This window comes from Petaurus breviceps, unplaced genomic scaffold (assembly GCF_028583685.1).
Source record: "Petaurus breviceps papuanus isolate PSGF00001 unplaced genomic scaffold, PetGlider_PUasm1.0 90994, whole genome shotgun sequence".
NCBI classification, from domain to species: Eukaryota; Metazoa; Chordata; class Mammalia; order Diprotodontia; family Petauridae; genus Petaurus; species Petaurus breviceps.
The window spans coordinates 5,785,077-5,801,161 of NW_027187393.1; the positions used below are offsets into that span (position 1 = coordinate 5,785,077).

Below are 16,085 nucleotides of genomic sequence, written 5' to 3' on the forward strand. Positions count from 1 at the left end.
AAGAAGAATGGGGGGGAATTGAAACTAAATGCTGTGTAATTGTAATGACCAAGCTTGGGCCCAGAGAAGAGCCTTAAGGGTACATCTCTCTGCTTTCTTCTAAGAATTGGGGGTGGATGGGGTGGGGAACTGTGGGCGTAGAGCACTGCATATAATGCCAGACTTGAGACAGACAGTTTTGCTGAATAGCATTTTCCCTTCTTGTGGGGGTGGGGAATAAAGGTAATATGAAAATAGAAATATTAATAATTTTTTAAAAATGTGTAGGAATCTAGGAGAGGAGAATTAAAGGATGTGGGACATGATGAAATCTGTCTCTATGAGCAGATTTTAACCTTGATAAAAAGGATTGGTCATGTTGGGAGCTTTGCATTACAGCTCATAGGGTTGGGGAGGGGGAGGAACACAGGAGGTGATGTAAATCAGCGGTGTAAACTAAACCATACAAAGTGATCCCTGCAGGCCCCGTATTGACTTAGAAAACCACAAATTAGTATATTTATGTTGTACTGTCTTTTTTTGTTGTTAAATATTTCTGAGATACATTTTAATCTGCATCTGCAGTGGTGCTGGCCGAATGGGTGATGCCTCTGATGTTAGATGCCTCCATTTGCCATCTCTGCCATTGAAACAAGTCCTCCTGAGAGAGCATCACTGTATCTCTGTGTGTGTACCAAGGGCAGCACATTACCCTCTGCTACTTCTCTTACTTACTAAATCCCATTCACTTTTCCCAGGCCGGTGATTAGTGCCATCAAAATGGCTAAAATATTTCAACTGAGAGAATGGGTTTATTTGTTTGTTTTTTGTAGCAGAAATGAGCTGTGTCCTCTGAGCTATAAATTATATTTCAAAATATTTGTCTTATGGGAGCGTAAATCAGCCTAAGGTCTAGTGCAGCTAAACTGGTCTAGTGACTGTCCCTCAAAGGACAACTCCCATCTCTGTGCCTTCGCACCGTCTGTTTTCCATGTCTGGAATAGACTCTGCTCACCCTTAACTATTAGAATCACTAGCTTCCTTTCAATGCTCAGCTCAAGTGCTCCCTCCCCATGAGGTCTTTCTGACAATCCCTGCCCCCCCCCCCCCATTATTTGTACAATCAGAACTTCCCCAAAGCTCTGTAAGGATGCCTCACATTGCCCTGGAGAGACACTGGAAAGGAGCTTCCCTGGCCCAGCTCAGGTATCCCAACCTAGGTTCAAGAGCCGGCTCTGCAACCAGGTGGCAGCAGAATGTAGTAGAAGATGGGTGAGATGGGGAACAGGAAAAGCCGCAGCTTGAAGTTGGCCTCAGACACCGGCTGTGTGATCATGCGCCAGTCACAGCCTCTATGGACCACAGTTTCCTCATTTATAAAATAGTAGCAGTAGAGGGCAGTGTGGTATAGTGGATGGAGGGGCCAGCCGGAGTCAGGAAGACCTTACCCATCTCTGCTTCCCGACCACACACCAGTCTCCTCACCTCTCGGTGCCCCCAGGCAGCTCTCCAAGCTTCTCCAGTCTCGAGGTGTTGTTGATCTGTGGAGTTTCCACAGCCGGGAGTTCCCAACACTGATGAAATCACCTCCCCCAGAATAGCACTTACTTCACAGTGAGGCTGAGAGGATCAGATGAGATAACCATATGTAAATCCCGTATAACTTCAGCTAATGCAGTTCTCAGTATGGGGTATAGTATTCAAGACCCTGATTTGGAGTAAGGAGACTGCTGTTCACTTCCTGGCTCTGTGATCTCTGTACCTCCGCTTCCTTGGCTGTCAAAGGAGGGATTGAACTAAATACCTCGAAGGTCCCTTCCAGCTCTAAACCTCTAATCCTATGAGCCTCTTCTTGTCTGCGCCTCTAACTGTCCATCTTGTTTCTGTTTTGACAGTTCTGCTTGTTCATCTCTGACCCTCTCATCTCTAATTCTATTTCTGTCTGTTGGTCTGTCTCCCCTTTTCTGATTGTGCCCTTCTCAAGCTTTATTTGGATTCCAGTCCCTGCTCTGCCACTTACTCATTGTTTAACCTTGAGCCAAATCCTTCCCTCTCCCTGAACCTCAATTTCCTTGTCCATAAAATGAAGGGGTTTGACTAGTTGACCTGGAAAGTCTTTTCTAGTTCTAATGTTCTCAGATTCTCTCCTCAGGTCCCTTTCAGCCCAGACATTTTTGATCAGTTGACTCTGGTGGCAAGTCTGACTATTCCTATCCCCAAAGGATTCTCACTCTTTTTATAGCCTTTCTCTTCTTCCTCTGCACCTCCTCTGTGACAGTCCATGGCCACTGAGCAGATTGGACTCCAGGCACCTGGCTTGGTTCTCTGTCCTGCCTTCTGTAGCCTGTCTGGGAGGCAAAACCAGCTGGGACAGGGCAGGAGGAGGTAGCAGGTCAAGAGGCTCCCCAGACTCCCATGGAACCAAATGATGAGGTTTCCTAGGGATGTATACCTATAACCCCAGAGATTAGGTTTCTGAGAAAGGGGTTCTGAGGCAGGCTCTGAAGGCTGGTACTGTTTTGATGGATAATAAGGATAATATTCCCCTACTATAGTTTTCCCCTTATGGCTCTTGGCATAGAAGTGACCCTGGGTTCTCAAGGCTTCCTACCTCTGGGAGGTATTACTAGATTACAGTCTTCAGGGACAGAATGTGTGTTAGTCCTTAGCTGTCCTAGCTAAGGTGAGAGACTCACTGCTGGAGAGTTGACCAAAGATAAGGAATTTTTTTCAGTCTCAGTAAATCATGAAGACTGGCCTCCGGTGGCAGATTGCGCTGGCGGAGACAGGCCCTTACAAGTTTCTTAGACTTACAAAGCTCTTTCCTCACAACAACTCTGGGGAGGTTGATATTATTCCCATTTTGCAGATGGAGAAAATGAGGCCCCAAAACAATACTTGACTTACCTGGGGTCCCATAGCTGATACTGAAATTCATACTGAACCTAGGTTGTTGTTGTTCATTCCTTTCAGTTTTGTCTGACCCTTCATGACCCCATTTGGGGTTCTCTTGGCAAAGATACAGGAGTGGTTGCCACTTCCTTCTCCAGCTCATTTTACAGATGAGGAAACTGAGGCAAATGGGGTTAAGTGCCTTGCCCAGGGTCACACAGCTAGTAAGTGTCTGAGGTTGGACTTAAACACAGGTCCTCCTGACTCCAGGAATGGTGGGGAGCCACTGGAGCACTTGAGCAGTAGAGTAACATGATCAGACCTGTGCTTTAGGACAGTTAATTGAGGATTGGGGTGGGGAGACACTTGGGACGGAGAGCTCAATTAGGAGGCTGTTTCACAAGTGCTGAGAGATATTATGATCCAGAAATAAGTGAGTGGAGAGGAGACAGACAAGAGATATTACAAAGGTTGAATTAACAATACTTTAGTCTTACTTGTTAGTAGGAATAATCACAGACTTCTCAAGTGTTCGTCTTATTTTCCCCAACTAGTATTTTAGCTTCTGGAGGGCCCAAGGTCTTGGATATTTTTTTATGTCTCCTCAGCTGCTACTACCATGTTTCCCCTATAATAAGACACTGTCTTATTAATTTTTTGGACAGAAAAACACCAGAGGGCTTATTTTCAGGGGAGGGTTTATTTTAATGAACATTGACAGCAATTTTAATAAACAGGTAAATGTGAACAAAAAATGTACCTTTATTCAATAAGCAAATCACTGGGGAAGAACAGGATGACGCGCTCACTGCTGCAGCTCTGATTGGATGCAGCTCGGAGCGCGGTGTGCGTTTCACCTGAGGTGGGGGGGGACAGTGCATACAGAGGGTACCATAATGTAGCGTGTAGCGCAGGGGATCACCTTCACTACAGTAGCAATCTCAATAGGGCTTATTTTTGGGGGAGGGCTTATTTTAGAGGAATCTTACACAGTAAGGGGAGGGCTTATTTTCGGGATAGGTCTTATTATCGGGGAAACACAGTAGGCGCCTCCCTTCCACCCAGGCCTCTGACACTCCCTCTGACTCCGAGCTTCCCTTCTGGCTGCACAAGGCCCAAGAATCGAAGACCCCCATCAGTCTTGTCCGAAAGCTCTTTTTCTTTTCTGGTCCATCTGACTGACTGTCGGAACCGTTGGAGGTTAAAGGCTGCTTCACAAGCCTCCAGGGATCTAACACTCCTGCCCTAGGGGCACCAGGTGGTTCTATCAAAGCTCATTCAGTGCCAGGAGATGTCGGCCTAGGATCAGGGAAGAGCTAGCTCATGGAGGTGTTCCCATACCCATCCCTGTGGAAGAAGCAGAGGGCATTGTGGTGATGGAAGCTCTGGGCAAAGGGTGGGCCCCAGCTTCACCTCCAGGTGAAAGGCAGCATGGTGCAAAGGAAAGAAACAGAAGCTGGGTTCAAGTCCTAGCACTGTTTCTTGTGGTGTGACTTCAGGGAATTCAGTTCATGGGGTCCCCATTTCCTCATCTGTGATGTGGGGATCCATCTGTCAGCAAGCATTTATTAAGTGCTGTGTGCCAGGCACTGTATTGGGTTCTGGGGAAAAGATAATAAAGGCCTGGGAAGCTTATTTTCTGTTGTGAGAGACATTTACATGTGTAAATAAATACAAAATGAATACAAAGGTAACTGTGCAGGGGGTAACAAGATAACTTAAGATCACTAGCATCTTGGGGTTGCAGGAAGGTTTTCCTGTCTTTATGATTTAACCTCACAGGGGTGTTTAATAAGCTGGCAGAGCCCATTGTGGGGACACTCCTCCACCCCCACCGCCGTTCTTACTCTCTGCTGAGCAGGAGAATCTGTAGGCATAGACTAGTGTGTGGGTCAGTGTCATGACCTCACCAAGTTTCTGTCTTTTTAGGTTGTCACCATGTCTCTGAAAGTGCATACAAGCAACATCACCAACAAGAATGACCCCAAGTCCCTCAACTCTCGGGTCTTCATTGGGAACTTAAATACAGCCATGGTGAAGAAGGCAGACGTAGAGACCATCTTCTCCAAGTATGGCCGCGTAGCCGGCTGCTCTGTGCACAAGGGCTACGCCTTCGTCCAGTATGCGAGTGAGCGCCACGCCCGGGCTGCTGTGCTGGGTGAGAACGGGCGAGTGCTGGCAGGGCAGACTCTGGGTAAGGACCAGGCCCCTGCCCCATCAGTATCTGCGCTCTGGCAGACCCTGCCTCAAGCCCAAAGCTGGCCTTAGCTGTAGGTGAAATAGGCAGAAGCTGCCCTGTGCTAGGTGTTTTGAGGGCTTCTGAGAGGCCTCTCCCTCCCCTTCTCGTAGAGCCTGACATTCCCTTAAAAGACTCGACCTTTAATTACATACTTAGAACTAAAATTTAAAATGCTCTTGAATGAAGCAATCTAGTGACTACTTCTATGCACCTTAGGTATTAGGGAGGGGGAAGAGGGAAGGGGACCCTTGAGAAATCTGGGGATGAGCATGTCAGAACAGAGAAACAAACTGCCAGCCTCACACCTCTGTCCACTTGACTGATGCCTGTCCTGGCCCTTCCCTCATCAACCCTGATGTAGGTGATTATTTTCTACTCCTGAGATGCCCCTGCCCAGGATCTGCCTTTCTGGCATGGATATGTAAATAGTTGCCCAATCACCAGGACAAGCAGCCAGAGTGCCAGGCAAGGCAAGGGAAGCTGGGAACCTGATGATAAGAATGGTACCTATCCAGGGAGTGGAAGGAGGATGGGTGGGGGGATGGGTCACAGCAGAAAGCCTTGGCTGCTAAGGGCAAAAGAGGCCTCGTGGCAGGAAAGCCACCCTGGGTATGTGCTGGTACTGGTGGGACTTGAGTGTGTGAGTGCCCTAACTTGTGGATTCGAATCTGGTATATGAGCATGGCTATACTGAATGTGTTTTTGTTTGTATTTTATGTAGACGAGTATATGTAAACAGTTCTTGCATGTGGGTGAAACCATGTCTTAGTATAATTTGAGGGGGGTGGTATATGCACACATGTATGTATATGTGTGTGTGAATGTTTCATGTATAATTTGTGTTTGTGATGTGTATATAGGTGAAGGGGGTGGCCTGGCAGCCCAAGGCATTGGGTAAGGGAAGCCTCCATTCAGTCAAGTTATTTCTAATCCTAGCATAAGGCCCTGTATGTAGGTATGATGTGCGTGTGTGCGTGTGGGTGTGGGTGTAGGTACACATGCAGATTCGTGTAAGCAAGTACTATCACTCCATCACCTGCCTGGACTTCTTCTTTGTACAGACATCAACATGGCTGGAGAACCTAAACCCAATAGACCAAAAGGACTCAAGAGAGCAGCTTCTGCCTCCTATGGGTATGTGTGTTTGCCCTTTAGCTCGTCTGTCTGTGGGGCCAGGCCCTAAAGACAGAGGGATTCCTTGCCTGCTGGTACAGTGTCTGTCCCAGGTCAGGAACTGGGGGATACATCTGGGGCTGGCACTGAAGGTCTGAGAGTTAAGGGGTGGCTTGGGCAGTTGGGGCTTGGGGGACTTGGGTCCCTGGATCCTCTGTGACCTCCTACAGAGGTCAGTGCCTTCTTCAATTCAATTCAACAAGCATCTATTGAAAGGCAGTGTGGCCCACTAAACAGAAAGTTGGTCTGAAAGCCAGGAAGAATTGGGTTCTAGTCTCGTCTCTGACAAAGATTAGCTGTGGTGATGGTAGGCAAGTCTTCCCAAGCAACTTCCTAAGACTGTTCGTTGCACAGTAGTTGCTAGATTGTTTCCTGGGATCTTTATATACACAATGAAATCACAGATGGAAGTCCCCCTTCACCACTTAGAACAGTTATTAAGTACCTACTGTGTGCCAGGCACTGTGCATATCTTGTTCCTCTCCTCTCTGGGGGCCTCACCTGGATTCTCCACACCCAGAAGAGTCTCAGGGAGGAGAGGAGAGGTCCTGCAGGGAGAAAGGGACTAACTCCAGCATGGACTGAAGTAAGAGGTGCAGAGTCCAGAGAGAAGAGGGTGATGGTCCTACTGTCATCCATACGGGTCAGGGTCCCTGTGGAGAGCCATGTGTTCAGTTCTGGGTACCACATTTGAAGAAAGACTTTGCTAGACTGCAATGTGAGCAGAAGAAGACCACCCAGCATGGCAAAGGGTGTGGACCCTGTGCCAGTGAGTAAAACCTGCAAGTGTTTAACCCACAGAGGAGGCCGGCAGGAAGCCACCAGGATGCTCTTTTTCATGTACTGGAAGGGCTGTCCAGTGGAGGAAGGGTCAGGCTTAACTCTGCTTGGAGAGCCAAGAGAAGAGGCAGGAAACTCATATTGTACTGTTAAGGTTTATAGTGTATTTGGCATAGGTGGTCTCCCAATAGACAGTCCTGTGAGTCAGGAATAAGCAGATAGCATTATCCCCATTTTACAGATGAAGAAATTAAATCTCACAGAGGACCTATCAGAGGTCACATAGCTAGGCAGTGTCACCATTATCCTCATTTTATTGACAAGGACACTAAAGTTCACATGAGTAACTCTTCAAGGTCACGTAGATGAAAGTGTCAGGAGTGAATGGAGTCTGGGTTCTTCATTCCATGGTTCCCACTGCCAGCCCAGGTGGGATCCTACCTGGATTGTCATAGGAACTCCTCCAGTGCCCTTCTCCCCAAGATGAGGACCCACCAGGATTGGGGGGAAGACAGTTCATTGCAGGGAGAGGTGACTGTTCCAGGTGGAAGAATCCAGCCATTTGTAGGCAAACCCCAGGGGGGACGTTGGTGCCTCAGTTTCTCCATGGCTTTTGTTGGATGAAGGAAAGTAGGGATTTAAATCAAATAAGCTTCAAAGACTTAGGTAGGGATCAGGCTGTCCTTTCCAACCTCTTTCTGCTGTTACTAAGCCATAAACCCTTAGATAGTATCACTCTTTTCAGAAGACAGAGGAATGGGGTGGACTCCACCTCTTTATTTGAATGTAACTAGCTTTTACTGGACCCCTGCTTTGTCCCACCCCAGTAAACAATTAGAAAAGACAGTAATTTAACACCAGAGTAAGAAGGCCAGGTAGGGCTGGAGGAGCCTAGAGATCAGTGGAGGATTGCATGATCAGAGAAGGCTGCATTGGAGGAGGCAAGCGACTGCTCTGGGCCTGCCAAGCTGAGGACCAGCTGTACCAATTTAACAGCAGAGTTCAAGAACTCGTGAGATTCAGAGCTAAAAGAGACATGCCTAAGTGGTCTCTTAATCCAAACTACCACTTTATAAATGAGCTAACCAAATCCCAGAGTAGTAAAGCATCTTGCCAAGGTCACATGAGTAGTGACAGGCAGAATTTGAACCCAGTCTCCTGATTCCAAATCCAGTGCTCTTCCCGCTGTGCCACCCTGTATGGATGGTAACATCCTGAGCACAGAATGTGGGGGAACATTTGCGTTTCTGGATTTGGCCCCAAGAAGGTGACAAGAGGGGACTCGGCATCAGTATTCCAGCCTCTCATGAGCCAGAGTCAACCCTGAGTGGCCTGCCTCTCCAAGAATAATAGCTCAACCAGGTGGGATGGTAGAGTGCTGGGCTTGATGGAAGGAAACCAGAGTTCTTCAGATCCTTCCTCAGATGCCCATTGAGTCCTGTAACCTCTCTCAGCCTCAGCTTCCTCTGCTGTCAAATGGGGATAAAAATGGCACTCACGAGGTTGTTCTGAGGTTCAAATGAAATAATAGGTGTGAAGTACAAGCCTATTGAAATGCTAGTTCTTCTCATTATTAAAAGCTCCTATTTAGAGAGCAGATTAAAGCTTACAGAGCCCCTGTGAGGTCCCCATTTTACAGAGGAGGGGACCGAAGCTGCACACCTGCTGGGTGTGGGGTCGGGGTTTGGACCCAGTTCTGATCCCAGCTCCCACGTTCTTTCCAGTGCACCTTGGGCCTCTGCTTTACCACCTGCTAGCTGTATGACCTTGGGAAGTTGATCACTTTCTGAGGGTCTCCTCTCCTCCTCCTGCCTCAGCCTTCCCTTATCTGATGAGCCCTGTCCTTCCTGCCTCAGGGGTTGCTTTGATCCTAGGAGAGGTGGAAGTAGAGTGGCAGTGATGACAGTGAGCTCACACCAGCCATTGGGCAGGAGGGAGACTCTAACCCTTGAGTGTCTCCCCTTTGTCTCCCCAGGGGCTACGACTTTGACTCTGATTACTACAGGGAAGACCTGTATGACAGGTGAGCAGAGAGGAGGAATAATGGGCTGCTCTTGGCCACCAGGAAGGGAAGGGGGAGGGGCCTGGGGCCCAGTGACTACAGGCAGGGGAAGCCCACATGCTGTGATTCAGTCCCCTCATCTCTCCAAACCTAGCACCAAGCTCTGCACACAGTAGGCACTTAATAAATGTTTGTTGAATTAAATTGAAAGTCAGGATTTTATGACTGGAAGGCACTTTTATCTTGGGCTGGGAGAGTACTGGGGCTACTCTGAAACCAGAAGGCCCTGAAGGTATACCTTCAGAAGACCTTTCCCATCTTCCTCTCCCCAGCCCTGTCCCCAACACGAAGCCCACCAGGCTCTGTCCCTCACACACTGGGGTTACTGACCAGAGATCTTCATGCTTGGCCTGAAGTTCTGTCCTCTCCCCTGTTTCTCTTTCCTCCCCTTCCTCCCCCTGCCCCAGCCCCAGTCCCAGCCTCAGCCTCAGCCTACTCTTGGCTGCCCGGGAGAAGGGGTTTCCGGCTCCCAGCTCAGGAGTGCAGTCAGGACCACTGTCCGAGGGAAGGCATGTGAACCCTGGGTTCTTAGTCCCCAGATCCACCACGGAGCCACTGTGTGGCCTGAGGCAAGTTGCTTGCCCTCTCTGTGCCTCAGTTTCTCTATCTGTAGACTGGAGGGAATGGGGGAATGGAGGGTGGGCAGTGGGTCAGGGTGGGTGAAGAGAGCAGGTTGGTAAGGCCCATAACTTCCTCCCCTTCTCCAGGTGGGTGCCCTCAGGTGGTCCTTTTGCCTTGAGAAATTATTCTTGCTGGATCCTTGCCACAGCCCCTGTGAAGTAGATTGGACAGGTCTCGCTTTCCCTATTTGATGTATGAGAAAACCAAAAGCTTTAAGAGCTTCATTGACTGCCCAAGGTCACACAGCCAATTCAACAGCCACACTCTTTCCAGGCCCTAGAAAAATCCCCTTTTTTTTCCCCCTCACCTGAGAGCCCTGCTCTGTTCTAAAATCTGCCTTCTGTTTTCTTGGGCCACTGTTCAGTCTGTTTTTGAGGGGCTGCAAATCATCCAGAGGTTGGAGGTCTTGGGCCTAATTCAGGGGTTGGGAGGAATTGGGGTGTGGGGAGGAATGGAAGAAACCATTGCCCGGGAATAATGAGAGAGAGAGAGAGGAGTTCAGGATAGGGCCCTAGCCTCAGCCACAGTCCAGGCCACTGGGTCCCCTGAGAGGCCTTTGGGAAGCAGGAGCAGCTCTTGGTAGCCACATCCCTTCCCCAGTTCCCCAGTCCCTCTGTCCATCCCTCATGCAGCCTTCATCACTATATATCCACTTCCTCTCCCTCCTTCCATTCCCCCTCTCTTGCTCATCCATACTCTGTCCATTCCCCATCCCTCCAGTCCTCCTTACATCCTCCATCTCTGGTTTTGCCATTGGACCCTGGGGACACGCTGCCTGGGACACCCAGTCTGCAAGTCTCTGTCCTGTTTTGAAATTCAGGCTTTTCGAGCCCCGGGGCCGGCTATCTCCAGTCCCCAGGGTGGTTCCTGTGAAGCGGCCACGGGTCACCATCCCTCTTGTCCGTCGCCTCAAAGCAACTCTGCCTGTCAGACTCTTTGCCCGCTCCACCACTTCCAGCAGCTCATCAAAGTTAAAGTGTGAGTGTCCAGGGGGATGGGATGGCATGGGGAGCAGCTGTTAGACCCTCAAAGTTCTCTCCAAGTCTTTGAAAACCTCAAGAACCTCTTTCCAGTCCTGGGGATCCCTGAACCTCAGCATCCTTCCCACCTCCAAGCTTGTCCCCTAGAAATGCTCCTAGGAACTTCCTTGCCTTTCTTCATGACACAAAAAAACTCCCAGGAAATTCCCCCTGCAGAAACTTCTGCCAGTCCCTGAGATGGATCATCAGAGAGGAGATGAGATTTGAAAGGGACTGAGAAGACCAAGGGCTCCCCCAAATAAAACTTGACCCCAGTGTGGTACAGTCAAAAAAGTCCTAGGTAGGGAGACAGGAATCCTTAGTTTGATACCCATTGGTCCTACTAGGTGTTCTACCCTGGAGAAATCACTGCACTATCTGGGCCTCAGTTTCCCTGTCTGCAAAATGGGAGGACTACTTCCTACATAGCCTGCCTCACAAGATTATTGTGAGGAATGGACTTTGTAAAAGCAATGTGGAAATGTGAGCTTATGATGATGATACTGATTATAGGACTCAGAGATTGGGTTAAATATAAGGAATAACTTAAATGCTATAATGACAGGGCATGAGGAGAAGGTGTAGTCTGAATTCTTATTCACCCAGGGTCTGGAGGCCAGGAAGGTTTAGTTAGGTAATCTAGGACAGGCCATGGAAGGCTAAGTTGGGGATTCTTAAAGCCAGCAGTTTCTACTCTTGCCCAAAAGCTCCATGGGCCATATACTGGGAACTTGAACCCTATCTCAGTTCCCCGGACCCCAAGTCTCTTAAACATACTAGTTTAGGGCTCAAGGGGAGGACAAGTCCCTGGTGCTGTTCAGCCTGGTGGGGATTGACCTTTGACCGGTGTAGTGCTAGAAGCCAGCCGTAATAGAGAGATTCTCCCTCAACTCCTCCTGAGACATAATTAAGGTGAGGCCACCAAGATTTTGTTCTAGGCTGTGAAATTCAGAGCTCAGCACTGCCAGGGGCACTTTTTCTCCTGCCAGACCCCACCCCTGGCAGCAGCGTCATCCCAGGGCTCCGTTCTTCCCTTTGAACAGTAGTGACCTGGGTTGGCTTCTTTCCTCCTGCAGGCTGCACCCTAGATGAGCCCCTTACCCCTGCTTGCCCTTAGAGCAAAAATTGCTGGTTACAGTTCTGATACCCTCCACCCTGTGCTTATTGATCCCCCTTGTATCTCCAGTGAAATGTTCTGAGCTGCAGACCATCAAGACAGAACTTACCCAGATCAAGTACAACATTGAGGCCCTGCTGGGGCGGCTGGACCAGATCTCGGAGGAGCAGAGTCCTGGCACAGGTTTGACCCCTGCTTCTCGGGTGCTTGTTTCCTAGCTCAGCCTCAGGAAAGTGGAGGGGGTGAGGGAGAAGAAGGGGAGATGGGAGGGAAGCTGGAAGTTTGAGGATAAGAGACAGCCTGGTACAGTAGAAAGAACACTTAGCTTTGGAGTCAGAGGACCTGGGTTCAAATCCCATCTCCATCACTTACTGTCTCTATGACCTTGGGCAAGTCATTTCCCTCCGTAGATGACTGAGCTATCTTTCAATTCTTAAGTCTGTGAACTAATGTTTCTGGGCATGCAAGGTTAGGGGCTTCATATGTCAAAGCAACTCCTAAGCCCTTTTTGTTCTAAAATTGTGGGGCTCTGAGGCTGGTTTCAGTTCAGTCCAGCAATCTTTATTAAGTGCCTGCTGTGTGCAGGGCGTTAGGCTTCCAAGAGAAAAGTGATGATGGAAAAGGTTAAAGTTTCCTGACTAGGCTCCTAGAGGTCTGACGGCTCTCCCGAGGGCCAAGCTCTCCTTGATTCTACTCATGATGGTGCTCCAGGTCGTCCTCCCTGCCTCCCTGCCCCCCTGCCCTGAGCCTTTGCTTCTCTCTTCCCCAAGATGGCAAGAAGAAGAATGACAGCAAGAAAAGTGAGACCCCTCAGGAGGACACGGCTTCAGAGGCAGAGACGCCCTTGGAAGAGTTGTTGCCTGGGGATGACGGTGATGAGGCGCTGGCACAGGATGATTTCGAAGATTTGGTGAGGGTCAAGGAGGATGGAGGCTGGGCCCCTGAGCATCCTGCCTTCAGGCCCCAAGGCTTGCCCTAGGGGGAGGCACCTGGACAGGTGGCTTTCAGGTGTTCAGTTTGATCCACTCTAGAGCTCCTCCCCTGGTTCCTGCTTCCCTCTGCCTGCCCCTGCCCATGTCTTCCAGCTCCAGGACAAGCCTGGGCCCTCGTCCCTGCCTCTGTTTCCCAGCCCAAAGACCAAAAAACACCCCATCCCAGCTTTTGCAAAGCTGTGTATTATCTATCATATCTATCTATGTAATTATAAACAAAATTAAAAAGTAAATTTTTCTGGGGGGCAGGGGTGACACTGGGCAGCTTGGAGGACAGTGACCATGAACTTGGGGGCTTGAGAGCCATGGAGCCCACCAGTCAGGCAGAGACACAGACAGACCACCCAAAAGACTCACTGTCCGGCCTAGAAACTGTATGTACCCAGACACACAAATGGGCATGGCACTATAAACTGAGTCATGCTTGGGGGTAGCTCAGGGACCCTTAAGCTGCCATCTCCTTTCCTTCTTCTGTGTTTTATTAAAAGCTTAACATTGAACATCAGGACAACCAGTGAAACTTGCTTAGTATACATTTACATTTAAATCAAGTCCACAGCCTAGTCTCCAATATGAACAGGACAGAAACATTAGACTTAATTCAAAAAAACCTGAGTCAGAAGAACTTAAAAGAACTTAGAAATAGCTATAATGTAAAATTCTGGCTGTGCGGAAAGTTACAAACAGTTCCTACTAAGAGAAACACTTTCAGGATGGTAAGTCATGTAACCTTGGGTACCCTTCTCTCTCCCGCCTCCTGGCCCCCTCACCTCATACTTAAATTCTGGACTTAATTTAGGCTATAGTATTTATTTAGAACATCAGAGCTGGAAGGAGTTTTAGAGATTGCTTAAGCCAAACCCTACATTTTCCAGAGAAAGAAACAGCTTCAGAGAGAAAAGGGATTTACTTGCCCTAGGGTACACAAGTTGGCTCCAGGACTTTCTTCCTACCACCTGGTGGTTTTTCCCTGTTTCTCATCAATCAAAGTCTGAAGCTGCCCCCATGTGTCTAGAGAAATGTACAGCATCGGCATGAACTGCCTTTGTGTGACTAGTGAGTGCAGTAGAGGCTGGATGAACATACCCACCCTACCCCATCAGTGATGTAAAGAGGATGTCTGGGTTGGACTAAGATCTTCAAGACCACTTCCTGCTCTGAGATTCTTATTAAATGTTTGTTGAGGACCTACTATGTGCAAGGCATTGTGCTAGACCTTGCATCATCGGGGCAGTTGGGAGTCTTTTCTTGTAACCAGCTGATTTCTCCTGTTTTCATCTAAGCCCCTCTCCTCTAGCCTGACCATCCATAGCCACTGTGGACCGCACACACCCAGCCCTTGGGCATTTCCTTTGCTAGAAAGCCAGAGTTATTCACCAAGCATAGACTCTCAAAGCTGGATGGGCTCCAGAGGTCTCAAGTCCATCCTATATTCTGCAGCCCCTCCTTGAATACTTTCAGTGATACGAGGCCTGTAGTGTCTTTCCTTTCCCTTTTCTTTATTTTCCTTTTTTCTTACTTCCTTAATGTGTTCTATTAAAAGCTTAACATTAATACAACCCAACTAGACTTGGCTTAGTAACTGTTGACATTTAAATTAATTTCATCACCTAAAATTCCATCACTTTTCAGTTGCTCCCTCATCCAGATTCTTTGTCCATTCATTCTCTTTCACTTTTTCTCTTTCATGGTTAAAGTTCCACACCCTTCTCCTGATTTTGCTGATTTTTCTTACTTTGCATTATTGTGTAAAGATCCTCCCAGATTTCCCTGGATTCTTTACACTTGTGTCAACTGTACCTGTGGTATTCCTTTGTATTAGTAGACCGTTTCATACTGAGTTCTTCACTTATTGTTAGGCATTTAGGTAATTTCCAATTTTTCGCAATTACATATGCTATGACTATGAAAATCTTTAAAAATAGTCCTTTTATTTTTGATAGCTCTCATAGTATAATATTCCCAATAGTGGGATTGTTTTTACAACTTTTATACTACTAGATGGCACTCAGAAAAGATTCTGCATTGTCTGCAGAAAATCCACCAGCAATGAATGAGGGGAGGATACATTTTATTCTACTAGCCTAAACCTACTAACAATAGGTTTCCTTGCTTCTAATTCATTTTTCTGGTTTGATGAGTATGAAGTCTGTTAAAAACAAGTGAAGAGTTGTTTTCATTTGTGTCTCTTTGATTATTTTTTTTTCAAAGCAATCAGGGTTAAGTAACTTGCTCAAGGTTACATGGCCAGTTATTTTTGTGTGGGTGCTGAGTGTCTGAGGCCAGAACCAATCCCAGGTCTCTTGATGCTGGCACTCTTACTCACTGCGCCACCTGGCCCGCCCCTAAGCAATTGGGGTTAAGTAACTTGTTCAAGATTATGCAGCCAGTTATTTTGTGTGGGTGTTAAGTATCTGAGCCCGGGAACTGATCCCAGGTCTCCTGACTCTGGGGCGACTCTGGGGCCAGTGCTCTTACTCACTGAGCCACCTGGCTGCCCCATGTCTCTTTGATTATTGATAATATTGTGGAGCTCTATACCTTTCAAGGTAGCCCATCCCATTATTGAAAAGCTCTGATTGTTTTATCTATTGAGCCCAAATCCACATCCCTTTTACCTCACCCCCCTCCACCCCCCACCCATGGTCCTGTTTTTGCCTTTGGAAGTGCAGATTAACCCCTCTTTGTGACACTCTTCTGATCCTGGAGGACAGAGATCACATCTCCATGAAGTTCTTTACTTTTCAGGCTAAAAGTCCCAGATTCCCTCAGTGAATCATATGGCCTGGTCCTCCCCAGTTTTATCCTGGTTGCTTTCTTCTGGGTTTTCCATCTCAGCATGCCCCTCACAAAAATGTAAACCCAGAACCGAACACAACCCTTCATATGCATTAACCTGTTGTCTCCCTCCCTCCATTGTCCCCCCTTTTTTCTCAGGACAACAGCCGATACACAGAGCTGGATGAATTGACTCTACAGTAAATGGTATGAGGCTTTGGAGGGATTGAGGATTGGGAGGAGGGATGGGTGGGCCGGGCTTTGGGTTTGTGGAGGTTTTACCCGGTCCCATCAAAGGACTTCTAACCTGAAGTCAGTTTTCCCAGCACTGACCAGGGCATAGTAATGAGAGCTTCCCCCTCCATTCTCCTTGTCCCCAGTCATGGGCTTCCTAGAATGACTGATAAGGAGGGTTAAACTAGTGGTTGTTGGG

The 16,085-nt window shown here is 48.1% G+C and overlaps 1 protein-coding gene across 4 annotated transcripts in view; it reads left to right on the forward strand.

Moving 5' to 3' along the window:
- Positions 1 to 16,085, forward strand: part of RALY (RALY heterogeneous nuclear ribonucleoprotein) — a 62,424-nt gene that overhangs the window by 44,536 nt on the left and 1,803 nt on the right. Inside the window, exons 2-9 of one of the 4 annotated variants that reach the window (XM_069077751.1) lie at positions 4,801 to 5,065; positions 6,172 to 6,244; positions 9,039 to 9,086; positions 9,533 to 9,694; positions 10,567 to 10,724; positions 11,952 to 12,065; positions 12,653 to 12,792; positions 15,812 to 15,859. In XM_069077751.1, the coding sequence (XP_068933852.1) occupies positions 4,810 to 5,065; positions 6,172 to 6,244; positions 9,039 to 9,086; positions 9,533 to 9,694; positions 10,567 to 10,724; positions 11,952 to 12,065; positions 12,653 to 12,792; positions 15,812 to 15,856 (996 nt within the window). In that variant the 5' untranslated portion in view covers positions 4,801 to 4,809 and the 3' untranslated portion in view covers positions 15,857 to 15,859. The remainder of the gene's footprint in view (positions 1 to 4,800; positions 5,066 to 6,171; positions 6,245 to 9,038; positions 9,087 to 9,532; positions 9,695 to 10,566; positions 10,725 to 11,951; positions 12,066 to 12,652; positions 12,793 to 15,811; positions 15,860 to 16,085) is intronic. The other 3 variants (XM_069077753.1, XM_069077752.1, XM_069077754.1) reach the window with 3 other exon arrangements.